The sequence below is a fragment of the Bos taurus genome, chromosome 18, assembly GCF_002263795.3.
Source record: "Bos taurus isolate L1 Dominette 01449 registration number 42190680 breed Hereford chromosome 18, ARS-UCD2.0, whole genome shotgun sequence".
Taxonomy (NCBI): domain Eukaryota; kingdom Metazoa; phylum Chordata; class Mammalia; order Artiodactyla; family Bovidae; genus Bos; species Bos taurus.
The window spans coordinates 42,867,742-42,887,099 of record NC_037345.1 but is presented as its reverse complement, the minus strand read 5'-3'; the positions used below and the strand labels follow the sequence as shown (position 1 = coordinate 42,887,099).

At 39.3% G+C, this 19,358-nt stretch overlaps 1 protein-coding gene across 3 annotated transcripts in view; it reads right to left on the bottom strand.

Moving 5' to 3' along the window:
* ZNF507 (zinc finger protein 507) overlaps window positions 1-19,358 on the bottom strand; it is a 42,964-nt gene that overhangs the window by 16,178 nt on the left and 7,428 nt on the right. For 2 of the 3 annotated variants that reach the window (XM_015458067.3, NM_001206198.3), the window contains 3 exons: window positions 16,224-18,361; window positions 14,673-14,790; window positions 10,943-11,057 (listed from right to left, as the gene is read on the bottom strand). In XM_015458067.3, the coding sequence (XP_015313553.2) occupies window positions 10,943-11,057; window positions 14,673-14,790; window positions 16,224-18,359 (2,369 nt within the window). In that variant the 5' untranslated portion in view covers window positions 18,360-18,361. The remainder of the gene's footprint in view (window positions 1-10,942; window positions 11,058-14,672; window positions 14,791-16,223; window positions 18,362-19,358) is intronic. The other variant, XM_059876883.1, reaches the window with a different exon arrangement.

Here is a 19,358-nt window from a genome sequence, read left to right as displayed (position 1 = left end):
TGTTTGACCACTTCCAATTTACCTTGATTTATGGACCTAACATTCCAAGAATATTGCAATATTGTTCTTTATAGCATATGACTTTCCTTTCAGTTACTAGTCAGTACAATTAGATAACAGAAAGAATATGTGTAAATATCATAAAGGTATAGTTGAGAAAAGTATTTGCAGATAATACAATTATGAACCTGGCAATCCAACAGGAAATTAATTACAAGTAATAAGATAATTCAATAAGCGTATAAAGCTAACATGCTGTATACATCAAGTTTCCCCACATAACAATACTGAAAACTAGGAAAGGATCCAAGTTATGAGAGCAATAGAAAAAAAAAAAAAAAAAAAAGGAAAAAGCCTAACAGCAAGTGTGTGTGTAAGCAGTCCTTGCCCTGAGTATTTCTGACATGAATGGATTTTCGTTACTATGGCATATAGTTAGATGAGTCTCCTAACACCACTGTTCAAATTTCAAAGTATTATTAACTGTGAGTAACTGTAGTGTACAAACTTCACCAGGAGCTCTTTGGTCCACTCTGAAAACAATAAAACAAAATATAATCAGCGACTAATTTATGTGATTTCTTTCAAAGTCTGTCAGTGATTAGTCAGTTGCTTCTATTAATTCAGTCACAGACAGCAAAGCGTGTAGTTATGTCGCCTCCTTGTATCCCAGTGATAAATTCATGTAACAATTTACAAAAATTGATGATCCAAAAAGAGAACTGGCCAACAAAATGGAAGAACACACAGCAAGAAACCCAAAAGTGGTAATGCTGGAAGTGAAATTAGACACAAACGTAAATGGACTTAGAGAACAAACAGCTGACCAGAGGAAAGCTGATGCTGCCACTGCTGAAGCAGCTCTAGGTATGCAGCCAGAGGATCTCCATGACATAAATAAGGAAAGCTGTTCCCAGGGAAAGTTACGCCAGAGAAAAACTTCATATAACAGAAACTCTTGGAGATGTTTCATGACATTTAAAGAGCAAAGGATAAAATGTTCAAAGTTGATCCCTACTTAGAAAGGAGTATGGCCATTGGCCAGGGCACAGAAAAACCGCTCACCCTGTGCTGTAAGGCAAACAGTGAGAACACAAGCACTGTGCAAACTATGCTTGAGTAGAACACTCATTTTCAGTGTTTCTAAGTTTTAAGCTACCGTGTACTAAGTTAATATTACTTTTACTATTTTTCATTTCCTTATACATCTGTAACTAACAGTAAAAGAGCTTAATTTTTAATTTAAAAAATCACAGAACTGTAGGTTTCACAATTAAGATGGCTTTACATAATTTCAGCTTGCCAATCATGTTTACGGTCCCATACTATTGCACAAACTGAGAACTACCTGTATACTTAATGCATACATATATGTATGCATGGATATGTGCACATACAAAACAAGAAATGTTCACAATAACACAAATGGAGAAAACTCTGCATGCTTATGAAGGACAACAGATGACTTGAAAAAAATGGAAGAGCTCAAACCTTGTTTGCATAAAGTTGTCAATTCCTTCTAAATTAATCTAGAAGCTTACCACGATCCCAATACAAATAGCAACAGAATTATTTTTAAGAGGAAACTATGACAAGCTGATTCTAAAGTTCGTCTGTGCACGTATGTATTACCCAATCAAAACCTCAAACAAGAAACTGAATTATCCACAAAATCTACATACTTCACTTCCTTATCACCATTTCTCCCAAAGAATTTGGAATAGTTTGCATATACAATTGGAAAAATGATTTTTTGTTTTGCGAAATGAAAAAGAGTGGTATAAAGTGTCCATTCAATTTTACAAAATGATAAACCCTGGGTTCACAATAATTGCTTAAGGAGAAGACTACCTTTATCTTAAGACCTCTTTGTGGGTTCCTCCAAGATCTCATACCTGTTCCTCCTCAAAAGAGGCATTACCTCTCTGAATTGTGTATATGATTTGTTTACTTTCTTAGTTTTATCTTTACGTATCCCTAAAATCTAAAAAGAAATGACACAAATGAACTTACAAAACAGAATCAGACTCACAGAATTCCAGAAGTTTACGGCTGTCAGGGGGAAGGATGGAGGGAAGGGATAGTTTTGGAGTTTGGGATGGACATGTACACACTGCTGTATTTAACATGGATAACCAATAAGGACCTACTGTCTAGCACATGGAGCTCTGTTCAATGTTATGCGGCATCCTGGATGGAAGGGCAATGTGGGGGAGAACGGATACATGTATACATATGGCTGAGTCCCTTCCCTGTTCACCTGAAACTTTCACAGCACTGTTACTCCGCTATACTCCAATACAAAATAAAAAGACTTTTTTTTTTTTTAAAGAGGAACTGACGAGTCTCTTGATGAGGGTGAAAGAGAAGAGTCAAAAACCTGGCTTGAATGTCAACATTCAAAAAACTAAGATCATGGCATCCGGTCCCATCACTTCATGGCAAATAGAAGAGGAAAAAGTGGATGCATTTTCCTGGGCTCCAAAGTCACTGTGGATGGTGACTGCAGCCATGAAATTAAAAGATGCTTGCTCCTTGGAAGAAAAGCTACGACAATTCTAGACAGCATATTAAAAAGCAGAAACATCACTTTGCTGACAAAAGTTCATAGAGTCAAAGCTATGGTTTTTCTAGTAGTTATGTACAGATGTGAAGTTGGACCATAAAGAAGGCTGAGCACCAAAGAATTGATGCCTTTGAACTGTGGTGCTAGAGAAGACTCCTGAGAGTCCTCTGGACTGCAAGGAGATCAAACCAGTCAATCCTAAATCAACCCTGAATCTTCATTGGAAGGACCGATGCTGAAGTTCCAATACTTCGGCCACCTGATGCCAAGAGCCAACTTCCTGGAAAACACCTTGAGGCTGGCAAAGATTGAAGACAAAAGGATAAGCGGGCAGCAGAGAATGAGATGGTTAGATGGCATCACTCACTCCATGGACATGAGTTTGAGCAAACTCCAGGAGATAATAGAGGACAGGAGCCTGGCGTGCTGCAGTCCGTGGGGTCGCAGAGTCAGACACGACTCAGCAAATGAACAACAGCAATCCCAAAATATTGTTTATTCACATATTTTTTGAGCATATAAATATAATCACACTTTATGTATTCTTGTGTGACTTGCTTCTTTGTCTTAGCTCAATGTGTCTGAGTTTCATTCATGCTGACAGGATCATTTATTTACCTTACAGGTTATGTGCTTTACTTTGATTTTTATCTCTGTAGTTTCCCAGTTTCCCTGATAGATAAAATATACACATAAACATTGTTTTAAATATTTACCCAGCATTTTAGTCATCTTCATTGGGACAGTTGTTCAATTTTATCTAGTTCACTATACTGTCTGAAATCAGAGTCTCTGCTTTTGGATGTTTAGTTAGAATTGCAAAGCCAATTTCTGTTCTAACTCAACTGGTCAGCAAATGTGGTCTTTATTTAAACATTTCCCTGATTATATAATCTATATCCTTTACACTGTTGTTGTTGTTCAGTTGAGGATGAGTATCTCTCAGAGCTGGAGAAAAGCTAAAATTTACTGTGAAATACTACTCATGGTCAGAAATGCTCTTTTCTAACAATTCAGGGTCTATCACTTTCATTAGCTTTCCTATGTAAACAAGGCATATAGATGAAGCCTTTTTTACTTTTCAAATTTCTTTCTCATTCTACTGGATAAAGATTTATTTCTGTAAATTTTGCTGTTGTTCAATATCCCTTAATATGAGGTCCTTAAAATCTTTTTTAAGAAGAGAAGAGATAAAGCAAGAGCAATGTGCTGAACAACTAAGTCCTAATTCTATGAATACCTACCTTAGCCTGGCACAAAGGTTATTCTGAAGGAACACTTACAATGGTGAATATTCATTTAAAGATCTAAGTATAAAAAAAAAATGCAGGAACAATCTGAAAATGGTAAGCATTTACTAAAATGATTTTTAACTGATTAGAGGAGAAAGAATACGATAAGAGAACCTTAACTTCAAAGTTACGTAAAGGTAGCTTAAATCTATTTTTACTTCCTTTTAAAGAAAATATTTCTATCAGCTAAAATAGTTTATTTTCATTCCTTCTCTGCTTTTCCTGTATAATTTCATGGGGCAAACCAAATTCTCTTAGTTAAAAAAAAAAATTAGAATGAACCACTATTAATTACTGTCTTGTTTTATTCACTTCACTGCACTTATTTTCTGAAATTCTAGTTTTACTTTTTTATTATCTGTGTTCTTTCATGAAGGTGTAAATTCCATGACTATGCGTTTTGCTGAGTCAGAAAAACAGAACGTTAATGATTCAATAGAAATCTGTGATATCATGATTTTTAACAATATATATTTGGTCTTCATCCCAGTTCTTGGCACAGAGCTCCTATAACCCTTGAATTCCCCAAGAGATAGTGTGATAAAGATCTTCTGTATGTTAATGAGGTGATTTGGGGGAAAGTTTCTAGGTCAGTGGTCCCCAGCTTTTTTGGCAGCAGGGACTGGTTTCATGAAAGACAATTATTACATGGATAGGGGATGAGGGAGATGGTTTCCAGATGATTCAAGGGCATTATATTTATTGTACACTTTATTTCTATTATCATTACATTAGATCATCAGGCATTAGATCTCAGAGGTTGGGGATCCCTGCCCTAGGTAACCTAAGGATGGAAGCTGATTGCCAGAGGAACCAACCATGTGATTAGAGGGTTGGAACTTCCAGTCTCAGAGGACAGACTACTGAGATTCAGTTCAGCCATCAATGGCCAATGATTTAATCAATCGTGCTTATGGAATGAAGCCTCCATAAAAACTTGAAGGATGGTTCAGAGAGTTCCCAGGTTGGTGAACACGTGAAGGGCTGGGAGAGTGGCACACCCAGAAAGCACGGAAACTCCACCTCTCCTGGCTTTGCCCTGTGTCTCTTCATCTGATTGTACACCTGTATCCTTTCTAGCCAATTAATCAAACCTGAGGAGGGAGTCACAAGAACCTTATTTACCTGACTTATGGCCAGCCAGTAGAAGCACAGGTAACAAACTAGATTTGCGATTGGCATCTGAAGTGAGGGCAGTCTTGTGGGACTGAGCCCTTCACTGGTGGGATCTGATGCTGTCTCTGGGTAGACAATGTCAAGATTGAATTAAATTTGCAGGACACTCAGCTAATGCTGCTGAGAACTGAGTTGCTCAGTGGTATGGAAAACATTCGACATCAGAAAATCCAAGGTTTCTGAATCTGGCTAAAAACTTGAACTGAATTTTTCTATAGGCTTTTTCCCATTGCTAATAGGTCAGTTACTTTAATCCCCACAGAGCTAAGAATGTGGTTACACTACCCTATTTCCCTGGCCTGGGGCTTTACTCCAGATCTGATTTAATTAGGAACAATTGTCTTGAGGGGTTAGGCAGAGGAAAGCAAAACCAGATGTCCTGCAGTACTGGAGGTATGACTTGAACATATGTGAAAAGACTGAAGTAGAAACCTTGCAATAGGATTTGTCTTACCACATTCAATTAGTTTTCTGTGCTTTTAAAGGAATACATAAACTAAGGCCCAGAGAAGATTCACTTCAAATTTTGTGATGAATCTAAGAACTCTTTGTGCCACTGTAAGAATCAAAGTCCATCAGTTCATTCTTTCTAAACAAAACACATTTCTTTTCCCTCCAAATTAAACTGTAAGCTAAACTGTTTTCCTTAAAACAAATTCAGGGTTTTCAAAGACTTGAGATTTTTCCCAAGCTAATGCAACTGATAATTCAACATGCTTTCAGATTAAAAGAGATTTAAGAAATCTGTACAGTGGAAGGCAGGCTTCCCAGATGGTACCAGTGGTAAAGAACCTGCCTGCCAACATAGGAGACAAAAGAGACACGGGTTCGATCCCTGGGTCAGGAAGATCCCCTGGAGGAGGGCATGGCAACCTACTCCAGTGTTCTTGCCTGGAGAATCCCATGGAGAGAGAAGCCCAGCAGGCTATAATTCATAGGGTCACACAGAGTTGAACACAACTGAAGCGAGTAAGCACAGGGTAGGAGGAGGGAGGGAGGTTCAAGAATGATGGGACATATATTAATATACACCTATGGCTGATTCGTGTTGATGCATGGCAGAAGCCAACACAATATTGTAAAACAATTATCCTCCAATTAAAAATAAATAAATTAAAAAAAATGAAGTCTAAGTTGGTGGAAGTGATGACATGTGACTTCCATGGGTATGTCATAAAAGGTAATACTGCTTTCATCTGCTTCTTACCTAAGCATTCACTTGTGGAACCAGCACACTTGGAAAAGGCCACGTGGAGAAATCGTGTACGTGCTCCAGCTGAGGCCCTAGTCGACAGTTCAACTGGTGAGGGAGCCCTCAGATGCCTGCAACCCCTGTCATCGCAGTTACCTCCAGACTTCAAGTCTTCCCGCTTGAGTCCCAGACCTCATGGAACAGAGACAAGCCACCCCTATAATGCCCTTTCTGAATTCCTGAGCTGCAGAATCCCTGAGTTGAATAGAAGAGCTGCTGTTTTACACCACTAAGTTGGGGGTGGTTTGGCAGCACGTCTCATGAAGAGTTCTCTCTGGCAAAGCAGATACAGGCGGAGTGGCACAGCTAACAGGAGCAAGGGTTCAAGGCCTGGCTCTGCTACCTGGGGAGATCGTGGGAGATCGTTTCATCTACCCAGCCTCCTTTCCATATCTATTAATACAACATTAATAGTAGTAACATTCCTAAGAACGGGGCTGTCATGAGGATCAAGACAGCTGACACAGACTGAGTACTCAGCACATTGCCTGGCCCATGAAAAATGTTAGCTATTATTCTTGTGTGTTAGTCACTCAGTTGTGTCTGACTCTGTGTGACCCCAAGGACTGCAGCCTGTCAGGCTCCTCTGCCCATGGAATTCTCCAAGCAAGAATACTGGAGTGGGTTGCCATTTCATTCTGTAGCCATTACCATCTGTAATATAGCTGTATAAAGACCAGACTTTTTACAATGACTGACCACATATAGGAGGCAACTCTGTCATTCCAAATGTCATTTCCATTGCTTAAACCCTTTCTGGTTTTTTTTTTTTTTTGAGATTTTTCTTTTACTTTTTGTGTCATATTATAAAACTAGGGTCATTAATACATAAGCACACAGAATTTTTGACTCAGTTAATGTGAATCCCTGAAAACAAGCATCATTATTTTATAAGCACACATTTTACCTCTCCTTTCATCATCTACCTTAATTGCATGACTATTCAGAAAAATCAGCATCAGTTTCAGAGTATAAAGATATATAAAGCCTAAGCACAAAGAAAAAGATTAATACATCTGATTACATTAAAACTAGAAATTTCTTTTTTTCAAAAGATACCACTCAGAGTAGCTTTAAGTATAGAAGATATGTGCAATACACATAATAGACCAAAAAACAAACAAAAACCCTTGCATTCAGAACACATAAAGAACTGCTGCAAAATCAGTCAGAAAAAAGCAGACCACCAATAAAGAAATGTGCAGTTAACACGTGAAAAGATGCTCAACTACATAAATCATCAGGAAATGCAAATGAGAACCACCACAACATATGTACCTACAAGAAGGATCAAAATTCAAGACTGATAAAACAAAGTATGGATGAGGGTCTGAACTGGTACAACCACTGTAAACTGGCATAACCATTTTGGATAACTGTTGACAATATCCACCACACCTCAATGTAGCATGTTCTACTGCTGCTGCTGCTAAGTCGCTTCGGTCGTGTCCGACTCTGTGTGACCCCATAGACAGCAGCCCACCAGGCTCCCCCATCCCTGGGATTTTCCAGGCAAGAATATTGGAGTGGGTTGCCATTTCCTTCTCCAAGTAGCATGTTCTATTACCCCCATATTCCATTCCTAGGTATACACCAATGGAAAAGAACCCATTTCATGAAAAAATATGTAAAAGAATATTGGCATTATTCATAATGGGGGAAAGTCTGGCCAATAATCTAAATACCCATCAAGAGTAAATAAAAAATAAATTGTGGCATAATCTTAAAATGGAATACTATACAGCAACAAAAAGGAACACATTAATCCTACACTGAATTACAGACAATGGTGCTGAATGAAAGAAGCTAGACGTAAAAGAATATGTGCTGTATGACTTTATTCACATTAAGTTCAAAAACAGGCAAAACTAATTTATGATGTTAGAAGTCAAGATGGTGGTTACCTGGTGGGGGATGGGGTAGTGAGTGGAAAGGCTAAGAAGAGGGTGCTGCTGAGAAACTGGCAATGGTTTATTTCTTGGTCTGAGGAATTACAATGATGGGTTTAATTTGTGACCATTCATCAAGCTGTATGCTTTTGATTTATGTAATTTTCAGGATATATGCTGCATTAAGTTATAAAGTCTATTTCAAAATTTTAAAAAAGAGAGACTTAAGAAACACATCAATCAAATGCAATGTTTGGACCTCCTGATATAAACAAAATAACTCTAATAAAAGATACTTCTGAAACATTTAAGGAAATACTGGGTATTTTTAGACTGGGTATTAAAATAGGATTGGTACTAAAAAATCAACATATAGTAATATATCTGGGCGACTCTTCTACTTAAGGAAGTATATTACCACATATTTATTTTCAAAACACAATAAATATATAGAACCAGAGCCATTTTATAGATGAGAAAAACTAAAGTATACAGATAACTATCAGTCATTTGAGCCCAACACTGGACTTCCCGAGTGGTGCTAGTGGTAAAAAAACCTACCTGCCAATGCAGGAGACCTAAGAGATGCAGGTTCGATCCCTGAGTCGGGAAGATACCCTGGAGGAGGGAATGGCAACCCACTCCAGTTTCCTTGCCTGGAGAATCCTATGGACAGAGGAGCCTGGAGGGCTACAGTCCATACAGCTGCAAAGAGGCGGACACGACTAAAGTGACTTAGCACACAAGCACATCAGTCATTTACTGAGTACCTAGTATGTACAGGCAGCGTGCTGAGTGCTTCAGTCCAAAGCCCACGTATGTCCCTGTCTGTCATGTTGTTCCTCCTGCCTTCCGTTTTGCCATGTAGTTTTGGAACCCAAGTACTTATATAATTATGTTTCTAAGGGAAAATGGGCTCAAAGCCACAATCAGGAGGAACCAAGAGCAAAGTGTTTTGTTGTTCCATCTCCAGCTAGTCATTCATAAAAGTGGTATCATAGGAAGGAAACCAGCAGTAACTCTAGTACCGCAATATTAAGCTAAACCAGAGACAATCTAATATCTGAAAATTTTGAATGCACCTTTAACTAATTTTGGGGTCAATGTTATAATTATCGTAAGTGGTATGTGGTTTACTTAGAATGTTCCTTAATAAAGCACTGAAAAGAACAAAGTTTGCTACATTTGGTAGATCTGACACAGGATGAGGTCTTTTTAATCTTTCCCTGTCCTAACATGGGAATGGAAAATAGCTCTCTTCCTTCTGCAGTGAGGACAGGGTTTCTGAGATGTCCTCATGAGCCAGGCCCTTCAGTGCTCCAAGAAACACGCTATCAGAAATGCACAGTGTACGCGCTGAGAAAGCAAGCCTCAATTCTGACCATAAGTGTGCTAGGCAGCAAAACCGAATGAAGCATACATGAAATAAGCCAGGAAAACTATGATAACTCAATATTAAATCAGATATCAAGAAGGCTATGCTTTCTATCAGAAAGTCCTAGAAACATATTGGAAAAGAATATGGTAACCCATAATGCTCTGTAGAGTGCAAATCTCATGAAGACAAAGGGGAAGTATTTAAAGAAGATTAAAAGAAGAATCACAGCATTTGAAAGTTGGAAAACAAGTGTTACGTGAAAGGTAATAATTACATGGAGGGGTGGGCATGACATTTTTTCTAAGGCACTCAGGTCAAACACAGTGAAAAAGTACAGTGTGAAAAAATTTGGAAAATAACCTACTAAGACTTCTCTGATGTAACAGGAAGAAGATTCTCACTGTATGTATTCATTATTTAAAACCATATATAATTATTTAAACCCATACACATATACTCTCTATATTAAAACCACGTATATAGAGAGAGAGAGTGAGAGAGAGTGTGCCACAGTATGGGATCAAGCAACGGCAATTTAAGGTACAGTCTGCCAGGTCCTCATTTAGATATTAATATAGTAACTTTCCCACAGTGACCTGGGTCACACCTATAAAACCTGGGAAGAGAGTTAAAACAGCAACCAAGTTTTGTCAAGGGGATAGAAAAGCTCAGGGCACTGCTGAGCACTATCGGTCACAGTGACTTGGCTTGGCTTTGACTGGAAACTCGATGTTCCCTGATGGCTACCAGTAGAACACACTGCCCTGTGACAGCTGGACAACCTTTGCAAAAATATCTGTATCTTTACTATACATAAACAACAGGTAGTTTATTCTCCAGAGGCAAAGTTTAAACAGTAATTATTTCTATTTATCAGCCTATCTTAATCAACTGAGAACACCTATATTTTCTGAATACATATTAGAATGAGCTTTTGTAAAAAATCAAGTAACAAAATTAAATGATCTTACTCTATACATGGTAAGATTTATTTTCAAAAACAGAATCTTTCACAGGGAATTTTATTGCTTTTAAGTTTTAAGAGTCTTTTGCTGGACTATTGAATACTTAACTACCGAATTATTGAAATGTACTCTAAGCAATGAAAATTGCTATGATAATTTATACCCACATGAAACTGACAGATATAGACATCTTCCTTTATTGCTACTAGGCAAAATCTAGTCAAAAATAAGCCTATCATCCTGAGACTAAAGCTTAAAATTCAAGTTCTTTAACAAACTACACAATACTCGTGAAACCAGGAAGTGAAAGTTTCTTAGCGCTTAACCTATGCTTAAACAACTGTTTCGAATTTTTAATTACTTCCACTTTTTCCTTTACAGTATTGTAATACAAGTATTAAAACTCCAGGATCTTCACACTTACCTGTAAGGCTTGTCAGAGTTATGGATTCGTCTGTGGTTTCTGACACCAACGTATGTTGTACTTGTATAATCACATACATCACATCTATACTGTTTCTGGACTGAAGACTTATTCCCTGGACAAAGCATTTCAGTTTTAGTGATGTGATTGGATTAGATTAAAACAACAATATTTACATTCCACTGTAAATGAGAATTTATACCACACAGTATTAACATTTCAATGCAGGTTTTCTCACTGGTTAATAAAGTCAACAAGCTTTACAGGTTCTCCTGAACCTGCACTTCCTGTGGATATAAAGTGAGGATCATCTGATCTGTAAAAATACATTCGGTTAGCTTCTACATAACCTTGTACAAAATTCTAAACTATAATGAACCTGATGCCAGCTGCCCTGCTGACTGAGTTGCAACTGATTTAACCAGAGATAAACTGTGAATCTGAAAGGTGTTGGTTTATAGGATATAGCTTATATAGCACATATAGGATATAGCCTTCAGGAAACACTGATCGCCAACCAGCTGTAATTTAATACTATAATCCAGTACTGTAAAGTACAGCTACAAAGCATCTACAACAAACTCAATATACAAAGTCCAAAGCCTTTTCACTCTGTAGGTTTCCTTTGTTTGTAACTTACAACAGAAGGAAAAGCAAAGGCAAATTATTAAGTGCTATGTAATGCAGTATAATTATACCCCATAAACGGACAGTTTAACAAGGACTAAGGTAAACATGCAGCTCTCTGAAATCCAGGAATCACAGATCCATGGAATTAGGCCCTGTTACTAAACTCACTCTGCAACAAGGCGCTGGGTGTGAGGGTTGGGCAGGATTCAAATCAGGGTAAGCTTGAGGCAATACAAGCAGAATGACTTGATCACAGAAAACTATTCCTGAAGATATTCAACAATTTATTTACTCTTCTGTCAGCACAAAGTTCATAGGCCATTCATAGCCTGAATGCTTTATATTCAGAAACAGAGCGAGCATAGAAATTGCAGAACAAGGCAGAACAGGAAGAAAGCTTAGGTAGAACACCAGAACCCGCTGCAGAAAAGTAAAATTGGTGATACAAAAGAACTCCCATATGGAAATTTTAACAAAACAAAGAAAATCCTTAGGTTAAATTTAAGCTTTCTAAAATTGCAATTTTCTTTGGCTAATAACTACTTTTGCCAGGCAGAACAAAAATGTCCTAATTTCCTGGTATAAATCTGTAACATTAATATACACACTAATCATAATTATAATCTAAGCACTGCTCTTAATTGGTGGGTTAAAAAGTTGGACTTGATTATAAGTGGCACTACTCCAGATATAGTTTAAAAAAAAAAAAAAAACCCGAAAAAAAGAAGTGTGAAATATTGTATAATGGTTCTGTGTGAGAAATATTACAGATCAATGACAACTAATAAAAATGACAGATGGGAAAACTTAATATAGCACAGAATGAGAGGCTGTGTTACTTCAAGCAACTGTTTCCAACGGAAAGAATACTAGATTTAAATTTCAAAAACTTGGGCTCAGTCCCTGCTCTGCCACTTAGTATGAGTGTGATCACAGGCAAATTATTTCCCCTCTTGAGGACTTGGTTTCCTCATCTACAAAATGGAAATACTGGAACCTCCTGCATGGTTTGTAAGCCCAGGAGCATGCTTTACTTCACCGCAGTCTGTACGTTACCCGTGTGCTGGTGTCAGTCTGACCCGTCACTAGCTGGAGCCTCCCTGAGGGCAGGGATCTGCCTGTTCTGCTTACATAAAATCCCCAGGGCTTGGCAAATCACAGGTTTACAATAAAGAAGAATTAAGTTTCGTTAAGAAACTCCATATGAAAGTGCTCTGTCTACCGCTCCTTGAGTATCTGTGGTGTTTGTTAATGTACTCGTTAATACCGTTGTGTGTTCCTCACTGGGCTGGGCCCCTCAAGGGCACTGACACCTCGACTGCACTTCAAGCACTTAGCACAGAATCCAGCTCACGATGGGCACTCCTTACCTTCTGGCAGGACAAATGTCTGAGGTGCTATTACACTGGGCCTCTGAGTCAAAAATGAGCTACAAGTTACCTGGGCTATCGTGACAGAGACTCGAAGCCACAGAAATATACATCACCCCTCTTGTTTAATAAGTTTATTAAATGGTTAAAAGTGTTTGGATAAAATGTGAATCATTTTCACCTTCTTTGCGAGCTCAAAGCTTGTTCTTCAGCCCAACCACCAGATTCTGAAATATCTAATATTGAATCAATAAAGCATCAGTGCAGATTAAGCAAGCAGGAATTCTCAGTCATCTGAATTGTTATCCTACCAGCAAATAGAGTTAAATAGGGGGTAGGGGGGTGAGGCATGAAGAAGCAATTTAAAATCTATACATGTAACCCTAAGAAACAAGAGTTTGAGCCACAAAGGAAAGCTGCTGCAAAATGGAATGTGGTGGAGAGATGTAATGCTATGAAGCCCAAACTGGTTATTTTAATTCTGAGCTGACATTTCAATCTTTTTAATTCAAATTGTGGGTTTTAATTTGTTAACTCATTTGGACAGTTTTAAATTATTGCTTTTGGAGATGGGGCTAGAAAAGACATATTCCACCGCTGGTAGTAACCGCAGGTGGTACCAGTGAGTAGTACTTACTTTATTCCTTCATTAGGGATTTATGGTCCAAAGATATCAAATGTTTTAATGTCTCCTTTAAAGGGGATATGGAAACATAATGAATTAAAATAAAAGGAGGCAGTTAGGGCTATTTTGTACAAAGGAAACAAAACAGTTTCAGCTCAGCCATCTACTGCGGGAACAGATGCTATGTCATAAACTCCTTTTGTTTTGGATAGTTTTACAGGGATGACATCTGTTTGACAAGGGAATTTTGGTGCTACAGTGGTGTCAAAATCAGTTCTTTCAGAAACATTCTAGAATCAGTTATGCTTTCTGGGGTATAATTTAATGAAACATTATGGTAAAACATTTTACTCTGCAGTTGTTTCTAACTTTAATTCTGAGGAAATCTAAAAAGGAAAGTCACCCCAATATGTTTTATTTCCCATAAACGCTATGTACCACAATTGAGACATTTAAAGGATATCAATTTAAGTGAGCTGATGCAAGGAAGCACAGCTTATTACACTTTATCCCTAATTCTCCGGATGTGGCATCCGCCTTTTCATGGAACTCTAATTAAATCTTTTGATTCTAATATTCCTATTAGCAGAAACTCGGCCGACTGGCACCTAACTGGTACATAAAAAGAGCCTGTGTTGTTTTTTTTTAAATAATGCAGATGAAATCTGGCAGTCACACTTGGATAAGAATAAGATCACAGCAGGAAGCCTCAGTTAAAGTTTGAGGTGGGGGCCTACCATCTGCAAAAGCTCCGTTCTCAGTGGGTCAACCGGTGCCGAGAGAGGGAGGAGGCTTTCCTTCCGCGCTGCAGCTTCCCTGGCTTGCTGGCGTGTTACCTCAGGGTTTCTGCTGTACCTGGCTCTTACAGGACAGCGTGAATTTCAGAGTACATCTACCTACAGTTGAAGCTGAGTACTTCCTAACAATATTCACTTAGTACTCAAGAGATAAGAGATAAGATTCACTCACATAGTATAAAAACAGAGCAGAAGAGACGCAGCCTTAGTCCTGAAAATAACTCACATGACAACAAAGGGCATTTTTTTTCACTTCGTACACTAGTCAATCTCATCTATATATACATTAAAAAAAAATGCACAGATACCTTCCTGAACACATTTTCCATCAGTTTTATCACTGGAAATTCTGGACTCATTAGAAGTTGCTATTGACAAGGTATCTGGAAGACTGTGTTGCTCCCTCTCATGGTTCCTCAGTTGACTCTAAAAAATTGAGAGAAATTAATATGTAGTTTTCAATAAACACAGTTGCACAGTTATTAGGAGGCTACAGAAAGGAGTGAACTGCTTTCATTACCAGTATTTAAAAACCAAATGCACTAAAAGATAACTTGACACATTTGACAACTTACAGGAAGAAATACACTAGCGAAAACACAATCTTATCAAAAAGGCAAGTTAGTTCCTCTTTCCACGGTCTCTGAAAGGAAGCCACTGCTGTCTTAGGGGCGCTTGTGCAGAGTGTGTGTGCGCTTCCTGAACCACTGCTGAGTCCAGAGGAGGAACAAGCAGAGTCTTCAGAGTAACTCAATACCTTCATGAAAATCAATCCAATCAGTTAACTTTTGCACTTCTGCCTTTAAATATCAACTAAATGTGTAAAAGAGACTTCACTGAACTGTGACTCCAAGGACCTCTTCCTCCTCATCCCCACCCCCATGAATCAAGTGTATCAGCAGAAGAAACTGGAACTTGCCTCTGCAGCGCATCTGTATGGGCTGCTTGTCCAATGGCCAGAGGCCACTTCAGAATTACATGAGAGCAATCCAAGTGAGAGTAACTATCTCTGACTCAGAGGCTCTTTTTAAAACTCTTGATTACCTATTAATTACCAGTGGACCTGGACCCCAAGACTGGCTAATACAAGAGCAAAATTCTACACCTCAGTTACCCCTTTAGGGATACATTCCCTGCCCCACCCCCTCACCAGTCAACTGGCACACTGAAGAAAAGTTCTAAACCAGTGATTCGGTGGATGCAAATTTCCTTTACAAAAACAGTACTTCATACTGGTTGCTGGTTTTAGGTGGCACATAAAATGAAAATCAGTCAAGGTAATCCTTGAAAGTCCTGTAAACTTCCCATAAAATATAACACACATGGCTCTGTTTCCACTGCACTATCTTTCATTATATCTCATACAGTCCATTTCTCCCTGTGCAATGGTATAAATCACCCTTGGCTTGTCGTGTGGCAGCTGAAGTGAATGACTTGCATTTAGGGGCCACGTAAGATTAAAAATAGGCATTTTTTTGCATTGATGACATAAGGCTAAATGTGAGTCAGATGTGTGTACAATGTCCCTCCACAGTACATCCCCTTGCAATTTCCCTGCACTTTAAAATCAACACAATTTTAAAAAGATATACACATGAAAACACTAAAGCAATAAACACAGGATCTGTTAAAGACGGGGCATGCGGGGAAAAAGAATCCTATGCCAGACATCCTGACGACCCAGATTCCAGTCCCAACTTTAACATTAATTAATAGGCATGCCCTGGGCACATTACCAAACTATTCTGGGCCTCAGTTTCCCTATCTATAAAATGAGGTGGGTGGACTGTACCTAGAAAGCTCCCTCTTTGCTCTAAAACTCTACGGCTTTCTGAAGGACTTCATGAGCCCATGCTTACCTTATAATGGAAGGAGTCTTCACACTGCTTGCACTGGTATATTCTTGTTTTGCAGTGGTTGATCATGTGGCTCTCCAGGTCTTTGCTGTTGTCGGCAATGTGCTCACAGATGGGACACTGGTAGGGCTGTCTCTGCCGATGGACTCGCAGGTGCTGCTTGATGTAACCCTTGTTACCGCTGCTGTAGTGACAAAGCCGGCAGCGGTAGGGCCGCTCGGCGTTAGGGATGTACTCCACCACACTGCTTCCCGACAAACTCGCATCGCTGTTGGGTTGGCATTGGGCGTTATCCTGCAACTCTTTCAAAATGTCATCATCGGAAGCATTTTGGTCTGTCCTTTCCCGTAACTTTTCAATCACAGTGAGTAGGGACATGCTGATGCCCGTCTTAACCTGCCCGTCTGCCAGCTCCTGCCTACCCTCTGGGAGTGCTACTAAGGTAGAGTTGCTTTGGTTGAAACTAGCTAACCCCTCAGGAGAGTTTTTCAGTGGGGACATCATTTTAGAATATGCTGCCACTGCCCCGTCTACTTGCCTTTGTCCGGTGTCCGGGTCTAAAAGGTTTATGTTTCCATAGTGCCCAAGGTTGGTTCGTGTTAGTTCTGCAGCTCTTATGGGCATTGTAACCAGGGCTTCCGCAGCTAAGGAGTGTAGTCTAAGAGACTCAGAATTTGTCCTTCTTCGGCCTGGTGGAGCATTCTCATCAGTAGCCAGTCCTTTGTTTATTAGCTCGCTGTCTTTCTTCTCTGAGTTGCCCCAGCCTATGATCAGCCCCCCGATATCAACAGTGCATTTATCAGCGTGATAGACTTCACCTCTTCCTTCACACACGAGCTTGGCTTCTGCTGGGCTCAGGCTTTTCCCCTCCTCGATTTCGGCGTTCATGAGGAAATGTTTCTGTGAAAGCGTTTCTTCGGCACTTGGCAGACGCTCCACTATCACATTAACATGGCCTTTTTTATTTGGGCTGCTGCTGATGATTTTCTGTGCTGATGAAAGCAGGCTGTCACCAACCAGGCTCTCCTCGGCATCAGAAATCACCTCAAGCATTTCTTCCTCATTAGGGTCAAGGGTAACTGACTGACTGAGATGAACCCCGCCTTCTGCACTCTGCTCCAAAGGAGAGGAAGACGACAATGGCTCTGAGCTGCAAATCTGCACCTGCACTGACGGCCCATTGTGGATACTCAGTTCGTTGTCTCCGATGGCAATGACTACTGCGTGGACACCGCTGGGTGCAGCAGCCACTGAAGAGTCCAGTAGGCCTAGGGGCTCGTTCTCATTTTCAAAGATTGGATAGGAGCAGTCGACCTCCCCGGCATGTTTCCAAGCATGTGTTTTCAACATTCTCTGCTGCCCACAAGTGTAACTACAAAACAAGCATCGATACATGCCATACTGTTCATAGGCATACCATTTCCTCTTACCTATTTCTGCCACGGACGCTGTTTGGACAGTATGAGTCTGTAGGTTGTCCACACTTGCTGGGATGTCAGGAATGGTTTCATTCTTTCTTTCTGAGGTTTGGTGACACAAGGGGTTGGTGGGGCTTATGCACTGTTGGGCTTTGGATTGAGTGTGGCTGTTGGCATCATTTTCATGGTCATTTACCACGTGAGCTTCAAGTTCCTCTTGGCTTTTTGATGTAATATGGCACTCTGCGCACATTAATATCACTTCATTCTGCTGACCGTGCTGCTTGATATGATCTTTTAACACAGAAAAAGATGATGACAGAAACTTACAAAGGCTACACTGGTAAGACATAGCCTTCCCATCACTCTGGGCAGGAGAGTCAGGGGTAAAATGTATTTGAGACATCTCAGCCCTTCTAATATCAGTAGCAGGTGACTGGGTTACTTTAGCTGGAATCTCACAAGATTCTTGACTTTCAAGAAGAGAGTGTGCTGCAGCACTAGAACGTGGCCGTTTTTTGCCAATTAAAAGACATTTTTGTGACTTTTCATGTTCCACTATCTTGCTTAACTTCTGGATAACATGGATTAATGGATCTGTTTTAGCTTTTCTTTGTTCATCAATTTCCAGTGATGAACTGATGACAGTTTTGGCAGTCAACATAGCTTCCTGTTCCCCAATATCTGACACCAACATGGCAACACTGCTGCCTTCTTCCATATCTAAAAAAACAGAATATATGACAGAAACACCAGGTTACAGGATCATTATAGGCATATAATTCAGGAAATCTAAACTACTCTTAGGAGTTTAAGCTGATCTAAGTATTTTCTAACCTGGGAGCTCCATACTGATATACTTGGCCATCCTCAGTAGAGACTTAAATTGCTTAGAAATTTTCTTTGGAGTGTTGTCCCCTATTGAGACGGATGATCAAGGTCTTTCAATCCTTCATTTCTTTCTTTGTAAATGAGTTAACGACATCTCCTTTTTTCTTGACTTTCTTTCCCCTAAACATCTAGTTGGACCTAATCAGTACTCCTTTTGTACAATGCCAGAAAAAAAAAAGACTGCTATTCCATTATTAAAGGGCTACAGTCATTCTCAGGGCATATGCAACCACCTCAAGTATTATGAAACACCATTCTGTAAATTCAACACATGAATGATGCAATTCTCAGGACACAATTTCTTACACCAAGTATAACTGTGATTTATTACTAAAACCATAAACTTTTTTTGCCTCCCCAGATCTTTACAACTGTGAAAGTATGGGCATGTAACTTTATGTAAAGGGCTTAGAGAATTTTGAGAAGTATTATACAATTGAAACTAAATAAAAGCAATGATCCAGTTCCTCCTTTTATTTATTTTCCTGAAGATAAACCACAAACTACGCTGTGGTTTTTTTAGAGGTCATATTAGTGGTCAACTATTACTCATACACACACACACTCAGATACATATACATTATATATATGGTTTTTTTCTGAAAGGGAAAGGGGCAGCAGAGAAGGCAAAAATTGATATCCCAGTTGTGTTTTAGACCTAAAAAAGCACAGAGGCCTTAAAAGGGGTTATCTGTAGGTTCAAGTAATGTGTCATGGCCAAGGAAGGCATTCAACATGAAATGCTTTATCTTTTAGCCTAAATCTTGAATACTTTATTTTCTGGCAGAACTTTCAAGCATTTCCTTTGGCTTAAAGTGAGATTAACTTG